The sequence below is a fragment of the Grammomys surdaster genome, unplaced genomic scaffold (genome assembly GCF_004785775.1).
Source record: "Grammomys surdaster isolate TR1022 unplaced genomic scaffold, NIH_TR_1.0 365, whole genome shotgun sequence".
Taxonomy (NCBI): domain Eukaryota; kingdom Metazoa; phylum Chordata; class Mammalia; order Rodentia; family Muridae; genus Grammomys; species Grammomys surdaster.
In genome coordinates this window covers 312,952-330,646 of record NW_021604784.1, presented here as the reverse complement: position 1 = coordinate 330,646, position 17,695 = coordinate 312,952, and the positions used below count along the sequence as shown (strand labels likewise).

The following is a 17,695-nucleotide window of genomic DNA, read 5'->3' as shown; positions in this document are numbered from 1 at the left end:
TCCTGAGCAGTTTAAAAATGCACACAGTCAACAGAAGTTAATATGGAAAGGAATCCTCATCCTGTAAGCTAGGATGGTATTTTAAAACATAGTGCACATCCTTTCTATCCCTGCTTATGTATAAGTTACATACAGATATATTTGAAATGAAGTCTTTCCATATATATAATTCGATTTTATTGAATTTTCATCTCAGTGTCAGAATAGATTTTAAAATTTAACCAATATGGTCGGTAATTTGTAGGTAGTTTGCTTTGCTGTATGCAAAGCAGGAGTTTAGACTCTCTGTTGGCTTTAAATCTTAGCACAGGCTAGACCCTCTACTGATACTGATTTGCCAAGGGGCCTGTAGGACACTCTTTCTTGTGTGGCTGTCTCTTTGGTTTCTCACGCTGTCATCTCTGTGTTTCCTGAGTAGTTCCTGTCAACTGAGGTGTGACTCTTAAAGCTCACGGAAGCCTTTCAGGAGACCTGGAGTTCAGGAGCCTTGTGAGAAGAGGAAGATAGTGTTCTTGATAGGAGGACATAGGACCAGACTGGAAATCGGGGCTTTTCCAGACAACCCAGGAAGTGTTGTCCCCCGAGTGTCAGCACTGAAGATAGTTCATGTTGTGTCATGTGAGACGACACTGTCTAGTTAACCCAACATTAGGTCAGTGATTCAGTTGACCACTGTGTTACAATGATGACACTCTGGTTCCTCCATTGACTGTTTCCTTTTTCTGCTTGTGGCTCAAGTGTAATCTATTAAGTATGACATTCTTAGCATTATACCCGTTACATTGTTTTTCCACCAAACATTTTCACGACAGTTACAGGAACAATGAATAAACCTGGATTAATATTTTTAAATTTTCATGCCTCCCACCTGCTGGAATTCTGTGAAAATGGAGCTTTTATTAAAAGGACCTATTACTTCAAAATGTAGTTTTTGTTACTACTAGTTTCACACACTTATTTTTCATGTTCAGGCTTTTGCAGCTCAGGAAGACTTGGAAAAGACCAAAGAAGAGTTAAAAACTGTGATGTCTGCGCCTCCTCCACCGCCCCCGCCCCCAGTCATCCCTCCCACAGAGAACGAGCATGACGAGCAAGATGAGAACAGTGCGGAGGCCAGCGCCGAGCTGTCCAGTGAGGGGGTGATGAACCACAGAAGCGAGGAAGAGCGGGTGACAGAAACTCAGAAGAACGAACGCGTGAAGAAGCAGCTCCAGGTACTGACAGTCTGTGTGCACATTTAAACCTTGTGGTCCCCACCTAAGTCAGCTTCATGAGCTCCTGGTAACATGGCTTGTGTTTGTCCTTCAGTGTGAGTTCCCTAAGTGCTTCTGTTGTACAGCCCTGTTATCAAGGGCCTTGGTTAAGGCCCAATTGACTCAATTTCAAAGGAAGAAAGTATTCTAGTGCTGTGTAAAATGAAATTAGTCTTTAAAACAATTATGTAATACTTGATTCTTCATTGTTTAAAATATTTTGTCATTGGAATTATTTGTATTTTATAATCACAAAAGATCAATTATTAAATGTACATTATTAGGTCAGAATAGGAAATTTTAGTGTTATCCAACAGTTTGAAAATTACCTAATTTTTAAGCTGTGAAATTTTAAAGCAAAAGAATGGTTACATTGACTATTAAAATTTCTAGAGAAAAAGTCCATTGTTTTTAAATCTTATAGTCTCTTTCCTTTAAAATGACTACATTGAACTTGATCAGTTGTTTCATATATTAGATAAGAAAGTTAAAGTAGTTCAGAATATATAAAATGTCATGACTGATGACTAAAGAAAAGACAGGCCTTGGGCATCCTTTCCTAGCATCACAGTTACTAAAAAAAAAAAAAAAAACAAAAAAAAAAAAGATGCTTGTGGGCTGGAGAGATGGCTCAGAGGTTAAGAGCCCTGGCTGCTCTTCCAGAGAACCTGGATTCCATTCCCAGAGCCATATGGCAGCTTACAGCTGTCTATATAACTCTGGTTCTAGGGGAATCCAACACCCTTACACACACACACACACACACACACACACACACACATATATACACAGGCAAAACACTAATACACATGAAATAAAAAGAAGCTTGTATACCATCCAGAAAACAGTGGAAAGATTAATATATTAAAAAGTCAGATTTGTTATACATGTATTTTAGCATCTTTAACCTATTGTCATAATTTTTATAACTTTATGGAATTATATTTTTTTTAAATGCAGGCATTAAGTTCAGAATTAGCCCAAGCCAGAGATGAAACCAAGAAGACCCAGAATGATGTTCTCCATGCTGAGAATGTCAAGGCAGGCCGTGATAAGTACAAGACTCTGCGACAGATCCGACAAGGCAACACAAAGCAGCGCATCGATGAGTTTGAAGCCATGTGAGAGCCGTTCTTGTGATCCGTGTCCTTCATAAGCTGAACCACCACCGAGAAAGCAGGCCTGTGCGGGTGCCATGGATGCATCCACCTTGCCAAAGCACGCAGAACACTGAAGGGCGTGCTTCATCATTAAGGCAGTGTGGTGTCATATTTGGTCATTTTTCTTTTGTCCAGGGAATAGATAATGGCATTCTGTCGCCTTTTTGTACATTTTTCACTTTTTGTTGGTTTCATCTCTTTCAGTTGAATATTAATACTGATGGCCATGTCTGACAAATGTGTGTATGTGCTCTGAGCACTGTGTACATCCTAGGATAGTGGTGGACATTTCCATGCATGTTCAGTTAAAGAGCTCAGTTTTCTTTGCCCTTCCTATGTTGTAGGTTACATCCATATTCATGTCATTCTCGTGTTTTGTCCGTGTGGCCTTCTCATGCCCTCTCATGATAGATCTGTAATCCTGGTGTCACACAGATCACTTACTGGAGGTGTCTAAAATGAGATAGTGGGGTAGACAGACAGACAGATAGGGACTACATCACAAAATGATTAGAACATTGGACAGCACAGTATGCAGCCAGTGGTTAATTATTACAGAAATCCCTTAATTACCTTATTGAGTGTTTGCTTTACTTAAGTACAGTCATCTCAGATAGCTTGAGTGATGGCGTTTCATGTCCTGTAGTCCTATAGTGGCTTTCCTTGCCTGCCATTTCAGTGATACACCCACTAGGCAGTGCTCCTAGGAAAATTATTGATGAAGCACTGCCTGCAAGCATGTTGTCTCTGAAAAAAAAAAAAATATGCAAGTTTTGTTCTTAGGTTGATTTAGAAACACAGATGTCTAATAGAAGGTAACTCTTGATGATAGCTAATTCTAATTGTTGAAGAGGAAAAAGAAAAAAAAAAAAACCCAAACCTTGGCCTTTCTGCAAGGCAGCATATGGAAACATCAATTCCGAGAACATAACACTACCTCACTTGTCACATGGTGACTGTTCACACACAGTCTGTGCTGCACGTCTGTTACCCATGGGCAATCACAATCATGTCCTTGAGTGTGCTTCTGAGATTCCAGTGCTAATGTTTTAACTGCCTTGTTGTTGCATTGTGGGGCTCTGATTTGTGTTTAGATTGTATATTCTCACTGGTATGCTGTTCCCTGATGGGTGTTCTGTGTCTGAGGAAGTGGAGTGACCCTTTGTGAGAAAGACATTGGCTTTGCAGCACATGAAGCATTCCCACTCTTCGTTCTTGATGGGATAGGTAACATTGTTTTAGCATATTTGGTTTCTAAATCACTGCTTATTTTATTTACAATCTCTAAAAACAAATTTTATTTCAATTATGTCTTACTGAGGAAGTCTTTCCAGCGAGAAAGCTGCTCGTACATTCTCTGATCATGAGGCACCTGAATTTGAAGATACAGAAAGCCTTGTTTTCTCTGTGTGGTTCAGCTACTTTCCATTTGGTATTATGCACTCAAACTTTAACTTTATCTATGACAATTGCCATTTTAAGCAGTTTTCACGCACAGTAGATTCAACTTGTTTTTGTGCTGTTTTTGATTTTTGCTGACTTAAAAAGGATTAATTTGGGCAGACATTATAAAAAGGAAAAGGTTAATATATTTTTGGACTCTGTAGGACAAAAGACAACTGGTTCACCTTGAAGTGACTGCTGTACAATGGTTGTGCACATGCTTCCAAGTCATTTGTGAGGGAATGCTTTCCATAGATGAGAGGGAGAGACAGTAGGCCTTACCACTCAGACTTTGAAGTATGAGTGTTCACTTTTCCAAAGCATCAGAGCAATAGTCCTTATTGCTAAAAGAATTGACTTCCTTCGGATTTTTACTTTTTTTTTCTATTTGCATTGTGTGCATTATCATTGCTACACCAGTTGTTACAGTGTTGAGAGAATACCAGTTATATTTGCTGTTAATAGTCTATTTGTAGATTAGGATTAAAGTGGGTTTAATCCATTTTTATAGATGTATGAATTTTTCTAAACAGGAACAGCCATTTGCAAAATGGGTTTTCATAGTGGTTGCATCAATTATAACTTTTATCATTAGCAGTTGAGAGCACATGTTCATATAGCAATGTAAAAACACACTAATGAGTATTTGGTAATTTCCCATTAGCATAATTTCCTGTTGTACAAGTAAATTACAATTACATCTCTAATTTTGGATAATATTCATTGGTTAACAATAAAGTGACAAAAGCTCATGCCTTTGAGGTCCACTGTTGTTATTTGACATGGTTTCTCACACAGCTCTTGGAACTGTAATTTGAGCCATGAACTATATGATACCTTTAGGAACTAAGCTTGAATCCTCAAAGACTTCTTCATCTCCTTTTGACTATGGAGCTCACAGTGACTCTTTTAGTAACTCTTGACTTCCGAGGGTAATTTGGAATTTCCAGGCATTGCTTTATTTTACACCATCCAGATTTTTTGTTCCCAAGGAAGACAAGGTTTCACTCTTGCTGATTCCTCTCACTATTAAAGTCTCTGGTGCTCTCTGTGCTTTATGCTGGGTACCTTCATTCAGACAGATAGTCTTCCTAAAGCTGTGTCGTAGCAGGTACCATAAATGTAGAGTTGCCTTTTAGATGGTGTTTCACTAATACTTAGCAGATATGCATAAATAAAAGAGTAATGGCTCTCATATAGAACACTTTAAAAGCCAATAATTATTGCTTTATTTCTGTCTCCAGGAGTAGGTAGTGATTTCACTGATCTTGAAAAGCAAGGTCATTTTTATAGAATGTTTTATTTATTTTTTTTAATCTAGAGGGCCTTTTTTTAAGAACTAGAATTACTACTTTTAAACTTAACACATTATTGGAAATGTTACTCTACGTAGAAAAGTGGCCTGATATTCCTGTTTTAGTACAGAGTAACTTCTATTTTTTTCCCCAGTTTTCATCACCTTAAAGATTTAGGATGTTTTAAGAAACAAAAGGATAGTCTTGATCTCTTGCACCTCTCTTGCCTCTTGCTTCTCCTTCTCCCCTCACCCTTTTCCCCTTCCCTTCCCCCGTTTCCATGTGCTCATGGCTGGCTGGCCTTTACTCTTCCCCTCCCCCGCCCCCCCCCCCCCCGCCCCGCCTCTATTACCCTCTACTCCCCTCCCCATGCCTGGAATAAACTCTAGACTATGCTAAAAAAAAAAAAGGATAAACATTAAATCTGTACCTGTATGTGTCCAATGAAGTCTCATCTTTTAAATGTTAAAACTTGATCAACATTTAAGGGGTTATTAAATTTGCATTAATTTGCTAACTGACCTGTTTGGCAGTTGGGGCCTGTCAGGTAGACTGATGGTCTCCTCAAATGCCCAAAATCCAGGTGTTGTGCCCACACACCTGTGACCTCAGAATCCAGGAGAGGGAGGCAGGAGAATCAGAGTTGAAGGTCATCCTTGGGTATGCTCTTGTTGAAGGCCAGTCTAAGCTAACTGCAGCCCTGTCTGTTCATCCTGCTAAGTAAAGCACACCAGCACTCGCTGTGCTTTCTACACAGTAGAAAAGCTATTACATGTGCAGGCTTACCATAGTCAGCCTTGTTTTTCCAGTTAAGTACTATTAACTCTTATTTTTCCATAGTAGACTTACTATCTCTTAATAATGAGCCCATCTTTGAGGAATTTAAGGGCTGTCATTTCCTGATGGAGAAGGCTATGACCCCTGTGCTGTCTCCTCTTTGACCCTTTCTGTTCTGTGAAGCACATGCTCTGACTCAAGCTTTATAAGCACTGCCTTACGCATGACATTCTCCTGCTGATTCATGCGGCCTCGAGAAGTGAAGGGTTCCTTCACGCTTACGCACTGCCGTAAGCACTGAAGTATTTACTTTATCTCATATAGAACTTTATAACTCAACTAAGAAAGCCTCTTGGGTCATCTCTGTGTCTTGTCTGTGGAGCTCTGGGCCACACCTGGTTCCACATTCTTATTTGGTAACCTTCATTTAATCAAAAATGTCTTTTCTTAATTGCCGGCTACATTCAAGGACTTGAAGAAAGATAAGAGCGACCATGGCCTTCAAGTATTTAATGTGCTTAGCTCTTCCATGAGTTTGCATTTCTCAGTCACAGTATCGGTTTGCCTTTAACAGGTCAGTCCCCCGCTGTTGCTTTGGTGCATGCCTAGAGTCTTCCATGCTTGCAGCTAACGGTTACTCCCATCTTTGAAGTTCACTTTTATTTCCATATCCTAATTATTTACTTTTATTTGGTCTCTTTAAAAACTTAGATTTTAGCCGGGCGGTGGTGGCGCACGCCTTTAATCCCAGCACTTGGGAGGCAGAGGCAGGCGGATTTCTGAGTTCGAGGCCAGCCTGGTCTACAGAGTAAGTTCCAAGACAGCCAGGACTACACAGAGAAACCCTGTCTCGAAAAACAAAAAAAAACAAAAACAAAAACAAAAACAAAAACTACCTTAGATTTTATTTTGATATAAATGCATGTTACCAGATTTGTTTTCTAAAAAAATGATGGTACTGACTTTATTTAGCCATTGCTTGGAATTCCAGCTAAATGGCTAGTAGCAAGCATGCTGTAAGGATCCGGGGATGCTCAGATAGCTTGGGAACATTCCTGATGAGATGTCAATTCTTTTCACACTGTCAAAATATATATATAAAGCCTTTTAAATTTCTCAGTGTATGTATGAGACTGAGAAGTACATCATTTCTTGGACTCCTAAGACAATCTCATTCACTTTATTCATACTATAAGCCTATGAAGCTTAGATTTAGCATTTGAATCTTTATGTTACTACTCCATTCATAATTTAAATTCTAACTGTATAAGCTAAAAGATGGGAGTTGTACGATGATGAGACATAATTGGCCAAGACAATGAATATTGGCTGTGGACCCCAGGCATGCTTGTTTTCTGATACGTTACAGTGCCCATCTCAGGAGCCAAGCGTTAAACATTGGTTAATAAAGAGATCCTAAGAGATGCAGCTCCAGCTTTAAGTCTGTAACTTTATAAAAACGGTTCAACCCCAGCATAGTCAGCAGTGTGTGGATTACATGAGTTGAATGGAGTTGGTTTTTGGTTGCGTATTTATGGGTTGGTTTCCTGTTAAACCTTGTGAAGGTGAAGCGCGTGGTTCTAATCGTGTCAAGGGTGCAGTGTTAGATAGCATCAGACTCACTGTTGTGCACTCAACCAGCATCAGTCTACAGAACGTTGTCTGTGGAAGCTGTCCCCACTCAGTGATAGCTCTTCCTAGTCCTTGGTAGCTACTGTTGGTATTTTCTGTCTGAATTGTGGGGCTTCTAGGCATTTCATTTAATACAATAGTCATATTTTACCGTGTTTTATTTTGTGAGGTTGAATAAATGTCCCACAGTTTATACCACATTTTATCCATTTGTTGATCAGTTGGCATTTGAGTAGTTTCCACATTTTTTTTTTATCATTATATATTTTAACATTTTTACTAATGGTGCTGTGAACTTTGGTACGAAAATGTTATATTCCCTAAATGGAATTGCTGGATCAGATGGTAATTCTATGACTAGGTTTGTTTGTTTGTTTGTTTGTTTATTTATAAACTCTCACACTATCTTAAAGAAGGAACAGAGTTGTGGAATTGTTATTTATTAGGACAGGCTCTCACTCCTGTGACCTCATATCTCACTCCTGCTCCAGCCTCCTGGGAGCGCTGAGATTACAGGCCACACTGCTTGACAGGAAGAGCAGGCTCTGGTGAAGACTAAAAGAAGACAAGATGGAAGTCAGTCTGTAGATGTGAAAACTGAGTGGAAAATGGCGAGTCACCACGCCCTGACTGTAGGCCACAGAGCCAGGAAAGATGCTGCCAGGAGTCCGTGCAGCTGGGAAACGTGCCAGGGGACGTTGGCTTGAGTCAAGGACAACTGGTGGCTTTGATAACTAATGTTGCAATGTGCTATATTACTAAAAAGTACAGAGGTTGAAGAAAGCCTGGAGTTGCATTCAGTAGTTAGCCTGCAGGAAGGCTGTGGCCCTGAGGAGGAGATTGTCACCTCCCAGGATGTGTCCTCAGCTTTGCTGAATGAGAAATCCTCTTCTGCTGCTGCTTTTCTAAAGGACCTGTTTCGGGACTCATAGGACCTTTTTCTGACTGTGTGTGACTTTGTGGGAGGTTCCTGGTGAACTAGAGTAAAAGATTCTGGATTCGAATCCAAGTCTAACAGTATGCTACATCATGATTCTGACTACTGGGTTCATAGTTTTGAATCAGATCACCTTGCCAGAACACTTTTCTAGAATCAGAAATGGCTAACTTTTGATTCCAGATGTGTTTTTTAAAAACTACTGGCTAACTTTGGCTAATATCCGTGTACTTTTCAATTCTTCCGTATAGTTGGAAAGCTGTTACCTCAGTATGGTGCATATTACAGTAATTCTGTGCTCCCACAGGACCCAAATGATCTCATGACTGGAAAGTGTTCATCAAACAGGTTTCTAGAGACTAGAGAGCCAGCTTCTGCAGGTCACTGTGAAGGGCCCTTGTGGTCAAGATGTGACCCAGTGGTGATTATCTCAGATCACACAGCTACAGTTATTTATTGGCTGCAGTGCCTTTGGGCAATCCACTCTGGAAATTTCTATACGCACAAGAGATCAAAGAAACTATATGTGCAAATATATTAAGGCCATATAGACTTGTAGACAGAACAGGCTGCCACTGCCTGTTCATATTGAAGTATTCCAGGTTGAGGTTCAGAAGGCAGTGTGACACCCAGGAAAGTCATGCGGGGAAGTAGGTTGGATGTGCACTTTGGGCTGCTGCTGAAATCCAAGGGAAATGTTAGAAGAAAGTGGGGTTAGGCAGAACCTTGGGGAGCAGCTACACAGTTGCTAAGCAGAGGAACATGGAGAGGGAAGAACTCAAACCCTGCAGAAGATTGACTCCCCTCAACCTCTGTCAAGATTGACAGGGGGACGCTGTCATCAGTTGTCACACTGGCATGGGAGACAGTTGGCTGGAAAGGGCACTTGAAGTTACAGTTTAGCTGAAGTGTACAGTGTTCTGGAAGGTGTTTTTCCATAAATCTCGGTGATCCTTAAGTTTCAGAGAACAGGGGAATGTTCTTTTGAACAGTCCTAGGTCATCTCCAAGGGCCTAAAGCTGACACTCCAGCATGAATTCCCCCTGGCACTCCTGCCCAAGTCCACAGGCTTACCGCTAGTAAAGTGGTGATCACCCTGTGGGGTGAATATCTTCCATGTGGCACTTAACTGATTCTGTTACTTCATAATCTTGTTGGGAACACTAATGACAAGGCCTGGAGGATTCACAGATGAGTGAAGACAGTGCAGTCGGGAGGAAGCAGAAGAGTAGAGATAAGCCGCAAGCAGACAGAAGCATCCAGTCTCCTGCTGCTGTCAGCTCGACTACGGATGTCAGTGTGGCCACCCCGATCCTCCGCCCTTAGGCAAAGCCACACTGGTGGATGGAGAGCTGCTCTCCATGGCAGTTTGCTCTTCTAAGTAGCCTCCACGCTGGGACCAAGGGCATCAGCTTTGTGGGCAGGGATTGGATCTGGGGGCAGAAGCCTGCTCTGGAGCAGCTGGGTGAAGGGCAAGGCTGAGTACTGCTGAGCTGCCTTGGGTCATGGTGAGTCAAGGGAGAAGATTAAGATCTATTGTGGAACTGCTGAAGGACTTTGGTGGGGAAAGAACTTGCACACAGTCATTCAAATATCTTAGAACCTTCCAGACACCATATACTGACATCATCATGACATAAGTCCTTGCCCTAATGACCTCCCTTTCTGGAGGAAAAGCAAAGGGCTTCATGAAGTAAGCAAAATTAAGGCACTGCACATTTCCGTACTAGGTTTAGTTGTGTGACGTGGCCAGGATTCAACAATCCTTGACCTGTTTAATTTTCACTTAACTTACAAAAGCATAAGACTGAATTAGGAAAAACTGTTGGGCCTGATAATCAGGCTTTAGAAGGTCGTGAGGATCTCTTCGAAGTGTTGGTACGTTAAGTTGTTACTTAGAGGAAGAGAAATCTTCCCTTTCCTTCACTTAAATCAGGATGGTAGGTGGTCTGGGCCTAGCCAGAACTCTAGTCCAGGATTTTCATGTGCTGTCTCTGGGGCACACATGGTTCCTCAGACACAGGAGCCCTAACATAAGAAGGCCGTGCAGCCTTATCTTCCAAGTCCAGTCAGAAAGACATCCAGAAACAGCAGTTTAGCAGCTAGGATCAGAGAGAAGACAGGGATGGAGGCTTTGGGAAGTGAGGTCTCACACATCTTCAGACAGGCTCACCTCAGGTAATCTAACTGCATGTATGGAGAAGAATGCTAGGTTGATTCTCCAAACTGGGGGTGATTATTTCAGTAAAATAGATGGACGGTAAAATGTAATTTTGTGTGAAATCTGCCCCTTATTTTACAACTTTTAAAAAAAAGCTTATCAAGCCAAGCACAGTATACCTGCTTAGCTGAAGGATCCCACTGGACAGCAGTTCACAGTCTTTGCTGCAAGCATTCTTGGAAGAGAGACTAGCACACAGAAGACCTTTAGGCAAGAAAGGGCTGGGCTGGCTTCAGGAAAAGAAGGGAAGGGTTATGACTGATGGCTGAACAGTCAGAGGAGTCTGGTGTATGAAGTCGCAAAGGGGCCAGACCATGTCTTTCCTGGTTCCTGGTGCTTAGGCCACGTTCCCACTGAGCAGTGTTGCCTTGGAGATAATATGATTCTCAGAGTTAGGCCCAAAGTGTGGTTTCAGTAGAAGTTGGAGGGACAGAAGGTGAAGATACACTGGGTTCTAACTGGGTACATGTGGTGTTGATCCAGTAATTAATGAGCCAGGCACAGGGATGTGTGTGTCTGGAGGAAGGGTGCCTCTGCCTTATCCACAGAAATGTGTCAGGAAGCCTGCAGGTGGCTTTGAAGGTAGGTGAGTTACTCTACTCAGTACTGCGTAGTTTGAAGACAACCATCATGGCAGTCCGTAGTTGAACTTTTGTTTGTGCTGAAGTGGGAACTGTATCTGTCCAGATCTGTCTGTCTGTATGTTCTGTATAGGCCATGATGAATACTCTTGTAGGCCTATCTTGTCTGCATACACCTGAGTGAGTGTCCATTAGAGGCTGGCTGAATATATTGAACCCTCAGTTCAAATGTAACAGAGTGGTAGTAGATTGGAAATTAAAACCATCAACGGGTGACTAGGCTCCTTCTGTTACTTCAAGATGAGGTGAATGTGGCTTCGACTCAAACTGAGATAGGTGATTGGCATGGGGAGAGAATGCATCTTTTCATTGCCTTTTAAAGCTCCCCAACTCATAAAGAAACATGCACCCAAGAGGGTGGCCCTAATCTAGGTGAAGAGCTATAGGCTCTTCACTAATGGCTGTTGAGAGCAGGAGAATCATTCTCTTCCAAGGACGAGCCCTCTGATAAGTTTTCCTGCCTAGGCATACACACAGAAGCAACACTAAATGTACTCGGCAAACTATGTGTATGTACATATGTGCACATATGTAGTAGTAATTAAGAGGTCATGAATTTGGGAGAGTGGGCAGGACATAGGAGAAGCTGGCAGAAGAGGGATGGGAATACAGTGCTTATGTAATTCTTTTTAAAGTTAAGTCTATAGAGAATGCAAGAATGAAGAGGAAGATAAAAACAGACTCATGCAGAGTCCTACTAGGTGTTGAGTAAAATGTTTCAGGACTCTGCAGGAATTGGGGCATAGGGACTCCATTCAGGCTGGAGAAAATGCAAGAGGTTGAGATTGGAGGAAACAGAAGAGGGAGGAAGGAAGCCGGAAGAGTGACGTCACAAGGGAGGAAGGCACCCTGGGGCAGGGTCAGCCTGGGGAGTGAGGTCAGCTGTGACTTGAACAGGACCTTAGTTATCTGTAGCTGTGGGGTGGAGGGCTGTGTGTAACAGAGGAATATTAAATTAACTCTCAGAACTGAGTGTGGTTATGAAAAGTCAGTTGTCTATGCCTAATTCAGATATTTGAAAAGAAACAAAAATTTTGTACATGTTCTGTGTCTCCAGGTAAACATGAATTCTATTCATCGATAGCATTTTTACTCGGAGGGATTCAAATGAAAAACTACACTATTAAGAGAGAATCACTAGAGATGCCATTTAGATTTGTAGGTACTTGTTATCAAATCAGAGCAAGGACCGGCAAGTGACCTAGGCTGGTCTTGAACTCAGAGCGCTCTTGCCTTGCTTTCCTGAGTGCTTGGGAACACGGATGTGAATTGCCACACTTGCCGTGACAAATCATTTATGTTAAGACCAGAAACTACACTTTAGCCTTCATGAACAATTAACTACTGTCACGTGTGTAGCCAGTAGCACATATGGAGCAAGCATGGGTTTTAGCAAGGCTTCATTTGTATTTACAATTGTATTTACATTTCATGTATTTTTTTTTTTCATTGTAAGGGAGGCTTTAGATTTGCAAGCAACGGGGTTGGGGGGAAGCTTAGATCACTGTTAGAACCCAAACTGGTGGGAGGATAGGTTAGATAATAAGTTCACTTACTCTGCAGGCCAGTTTGCCGGATTCCAGAATCCATAGCCATGCAGATGCCCCCACCTGTTGCCCAGCACTTGGGAGGTGGAGGGTGGAGGAGCTCCTTAATTTTGAGGCTAGTTTTACATAACAAATTTACATAATAAATTCTTGGCTAGGCATGGCTAACATAGACCCTGAACTTAAAGATAAGACCATAGGTGGTGAGCGGTGTGGATTGCTCAGCTGTCAGGAAGGGTGATAGGGTCTCAGTGGATGTTTACTTGGTTGTAGTAAAGGGCATGCCCTGCCCTTCGAAGACCTTTTAGCATCGACTTAAACCAACATGCCTTCTGAGGGTCAGTCACGTGACAGACATCGGCCTTTGCTGAGCAATCTGATTCCGCTACCAAATCTTCCTGCCCTGATTCTGATTGTAGCATGATCCAATCTACTGGTGATTTTTCACCACTGAGGTTTATATTTGGCTTATTGAAGTTTTTATTTCCAGCACCATTTAAGTTGGCCTCTCTTCAGTAATTCTCTTGCCTCTTATTTTCATATCCTGGATTAACTTCCTTGTCCACCCCCCCTTTCTTTCTCCCTCCTTCCCTCCCTCCACACCTTCCTCTTCTTCCCTCCCTCTTTCTCTCTTGAGATATATATATATATATATATATATATATATATATATATATATATATGTATATATTCATGTCTTTAGTAACTTGAACACAGCAATAGTCAATCTGTCTGGGTCAGTTTGTAATTATGATGGGATTAGAGACTTGTCTGGTAGGCACGTTGTCTTGTATTTTCTTTGCTTCTACACTGCATACCTGGACTAGGTTATGGAATGTTTTCTTTCTCCCGTTTCTTTCAGAGGATGTGATTTACAGTGTCCAGGAGGGGACTAAGTCAGAGTAGGGTTGAAAGTTCCCCTGTGTGGCTGGTGCAGGACATCCTGGAGTGACCTGGGCAGCCTCTAAGGATGGGAGAGAGGGTCCTCTACTCATGCAGGAGCCTGTGCTGGGCTCCAGGACCAAAATCCCTGGGAACTGCAGGTGGGCTTTAGTGGAGGAAGCCATGCTGGCAGCTGGTGCACGTCCCCAGGCAGTGTGGATGGACCCAGGCAGGGGTGTCAGGTCCCTTCCTTGCCACAGGAGGCTTCTGGTTGCCATTGCTGACTCCTCTTCCATACCTCACTCTGATGCTCTAGTAACCAATATGGCCGTCATTGGTCAGTACTGTCCTGTGTTAATCGAACAGGTCTTCATCCATGATGTAGCTTACTTCTGAAGTTTCTCCTCTTTATTCTGATGAGAAATTCCTGGTGGATCCAGCTCTTTTGTGTAAATCTTGGAATTAGTTTTTTGTTTTTTTTGTTTTTTAAATGGTGAAGAGGGTTTTGATGAGAAATGTTTGACTAGATTAGTCTGGGAAGAAATTACATCTGTACAATATTAAAGACTCCTAGAAACAGTAACCGCATCTCACTGTATTGACGTCCTTTCTCAGATGGTTAGTTAGGTAAAGTTGCTTAAGCTGTTACAGCCACGTACATCTTTTTTGCTGGGTTTATTAGTACTCTTATCTCACAGTCTTTTAAGGGTTGTGACCGAAAGTATTCTGGCTAGGGTGGAGAAATGAAACTAGCTTTTGTCTACTAGCCTTGAGAGCATTCTCTGAATTCCTGTTGTTTTTTTAAAATAATTTACAAATTCTTTGGGACATTCTAAAATTTCTGCAGTAATGACAGTTTTCAGTCTTCCCAGCATCCATCATTTCCATTCTATTGCTTATTGGATGGATTTTCCAATTCAGGCTGAATGCTGGTGGTCTCTTATTTCTCTTGAGATCAAGGTTTCTAATACCACACTGTGTCCTAGGGTTGGGGTCATGACCTTTACCAGATTAATGAAAATTCTTTTTATAGACTTATTCATATTTTTGCTAAGAGGTTTGTTTACAAAAGAGGCTTTCAAATTCATCTCATTGTAATTTGTGTGCATATTGAGACTATGTTCCAAGAATTTTTGGTTAATCTTCTGAACTAGATGAACACAAATCTGTTAATGCAAATGTATGTGTTTGAAATAACTCACTATAACATATATCCTAGCTATGGCCAGTGCTCCACAAGTCCTGAGCCTCCTGCCCTGTGACTATCCCGCCAGCCTGGTCAGTATGTACCTCCCTCTCCTTCCCTTCTGAGGATCCAGTCTTCAACGTAGTGCGATATAATAGCGCCACCTGCTGGTCTTTCTGCCCTCTTGCGCTGGGCTTCCTTTATTAGCTCTGTCTTCTCCAAGTCGCACCCTTTTCTCTTCACACCCCACCCTCCTTTGTCTAAACGTTAACATGCGCATTAAACCATTCTTTAATTCCTTTGCTTTCCTTCTCCTTCTGTCTCTTTGCCCGTCTAAGCCTCCTTTAGCAGTGGCTAATGATGGAGACTAGAGCTGCCAACCAAAGGAAAAAGTACAACCAACCATATATTTGAAGGGGCATTTGAGTGTCAGCTCTGCTCAGCTAGCTGCTAACATCCTCCAAGTGCTTGAAATCCATTTAAGATGTACTCACATTTCAATTGCTAATCATTTTCTAATTAATTCTGCTCAGTTTAACAAGCTCAAGAGCTAAAGAAAATTATTAAGCTGTTAGTAACTCTCATTATTTCTATCCTTTCATTACCAGATTTGACAAATTTGAAGTTTCTTCTATATTTTACTGTAAGGGCTTGGTTTTCAGTATGGGTTCAACGACCTGAAGAACCACTATCCACAGTAGTTTATAGGAAGATACCACAGGTACCTTTCGACACAACCCACTTAGGAGACAGAGACATCTGTTTCTAATTGCGTAGCTCAGCAGTGCAGAAAAGGCCACCGAGCACTAGTTGGGGAGCTGGCTGGTGAGTAGTCGTGGCCAGTGCAGTCCTTTCTTGGTTGGGCTAACGCTCACCTTGATTTTGGTCTGTATCTAAGAATAAGAAATTCACTTCGGCCAGCACTGGTCTCCATAGCCAGTGTCAGTGCAGCTGTGAAGACATCTTGCAGCTTCTCTTCAAACACCAGCCTACTAGGGAAGAGTGATAGTACATTGAGAATTCTTGCTCATTCAGAGACAGCAACTCGTGATTTCTAAGTAGGCACTACAAAGTCTGTTAGGTCCATTAGACTGGTTGTTCCCTCAAGGACATGACCAGTTCCTAGATCATAGAACAGACTAAAATAATGTAGAAAATCTGAGCTGGGGATGGAGCTCACTTGTTAAGAGTGCTTGACTAACTTGCAGGAAGCCCTGGGTTCCATTGTCACCCCACATAGAATCAAATGGTGGCACACGCCCTGTAGATCCGGCACTTATGAGGTGGATCTTGAAGAACAGAAGTTCAAGGTCACCCTTAGGTACTCAGTAAGGCAAGGATGCCCACTGTTAAAAGTACTGATGTGTATGGCTTTAGAGCCAAGATTGTTGAGAAACTAATCAGTCAGTGGATAGTTGCTGCAGTTCTTAGAGAACCCTCTAGCACCTGCCTCAGAGGGACCTCAGCTCTTCTTATTTCCATGTTTGGCTAGGAGACTTTCAAAGGTGAGTTTAAGAAGAGTTAGAAAGGTTAGCAGCTGAGTTCCCCAGTTGGCCCTCTGATAATCCAAAAAGACTTTCCTAGCTTTGAAACTGATGAGCATGCGGCCTCCCTGCCCCTCCCCCCACCTCGCTTACCCATGTGCCCCTCTGCACTCTACTTTCCTAACCTCTTGATGTCTCTTTCAAAAGGTGGGGACCAAAACTGTATGCACTGTTCCAGATGCGTTCTTGCCAAAGCAGCATAAAGCAGATGTAACAGGATGGTGCCTCCCTCCTCATGAGGTAAGTATGCTCCCGGGAGACATGCACAGATCCTGGGGGACCCCTAGAACCTGTGTGTCTGTTCACCTGCTGACCAGAGCCTTTAGTTACCGTCAAGCTGAAGGAGCTGAGCCAGAGAGTGCTATAGCGTCCCTCCTGCGTCATCTTTACCTTCCTGATAGTCTGCATCCGCCAGGCTCTTCACCAGTCATGGACGCCATCTTCCAATAAATCACTTCGATGTCAGCTCGAGTTTATGAAAGTGAGATTTTTATCTGTGACTGTGGTCAAGTGATTATTGTAAGCGCTATTTTAGCTAGGACATTCTCTTGCATTTGTAAAAAGACTCTGGATAAGTGAGAAAGGGGTGTTAAGAGAGTTCCCTCACAGGTGACACTTCTGATTCCTGGAATATTAAAGTCATACGGCTATGTTGTACATGCATGTTGAGTCAGAAGGTCAAAGAACTGGTTCATAGGCCTTATTAATAAAGTTATTATGCACCTCCCTCAGTCTGGCTGTATTTAAAAATCATTTGAACGTGCTCACTATGATGACAGATTGTTAGAAAATTACTTAGTTCTAAATGAAGCCGCAGCACTTCAGTTCGTCTTAGAGACTGTGAAGGATGCTGGTTGAGATCTCCCAAACGTTCTGGGAGAGTTTTCCAAACTTTTCCCCACCTGGTTACACACGGACATACTTGCAGCAGTGCTTGAAGACATGACACAGGCTCCATGATATCAGTGTGTCTTTTGCGCTCCTTTCGTGTGATGGAACAGGTATTGAATGCTCATACAAGGGGAAGAAGTTTAGAAACGACTTACTTCCTTAGCCTTGAGTTTTAGAGTCTTTGAAGTGAGGTCCAGGTCACACTAGACTCCCAGACTACTCTTGACGCCACTGAAACTGTCACAGTTTGAAAGATAGCTTGAAGGCTTCAGAACACCCAGCTGCG

At 42.2% G+C, this 17,695-nt stretch overlaps 1 protein-coding gene across 2 annotated transcripts in view; it reads left to right on the top strand.

Moving 5' to 3' along the window:
- Positions 1–17,249, top strand: part of Rdx (radixin) — a 51,822-nt gene extending 34,573 nt beyond the window's left edge. Inside the window, exons 13-15 of one of the 2 annotated variants that reach the window (XM_028780217.1) lie at positions 972–1,214; positions 2,214–2,374; positions 16,666–17,249. In XM_028780217.1, the coding sequence (XP_028636050.1) occupies positions 972–1,214; positions 2,214–2,374; positions 16,666–16,732 (471 nt within the window). In that variant the 3' untranslated portion in view covers positions 16,733–17,249. Of the gene's footprint in view, positions 1–971; positions 1,215–2,213; positions 4,609–16,665 lie in introns of those variants that run through there. The other variant, XM_028780215.1, reaches the window with a different exon arrangement.
- Positions 17,250–17,695: the final 446 nt, after the last annotated feature.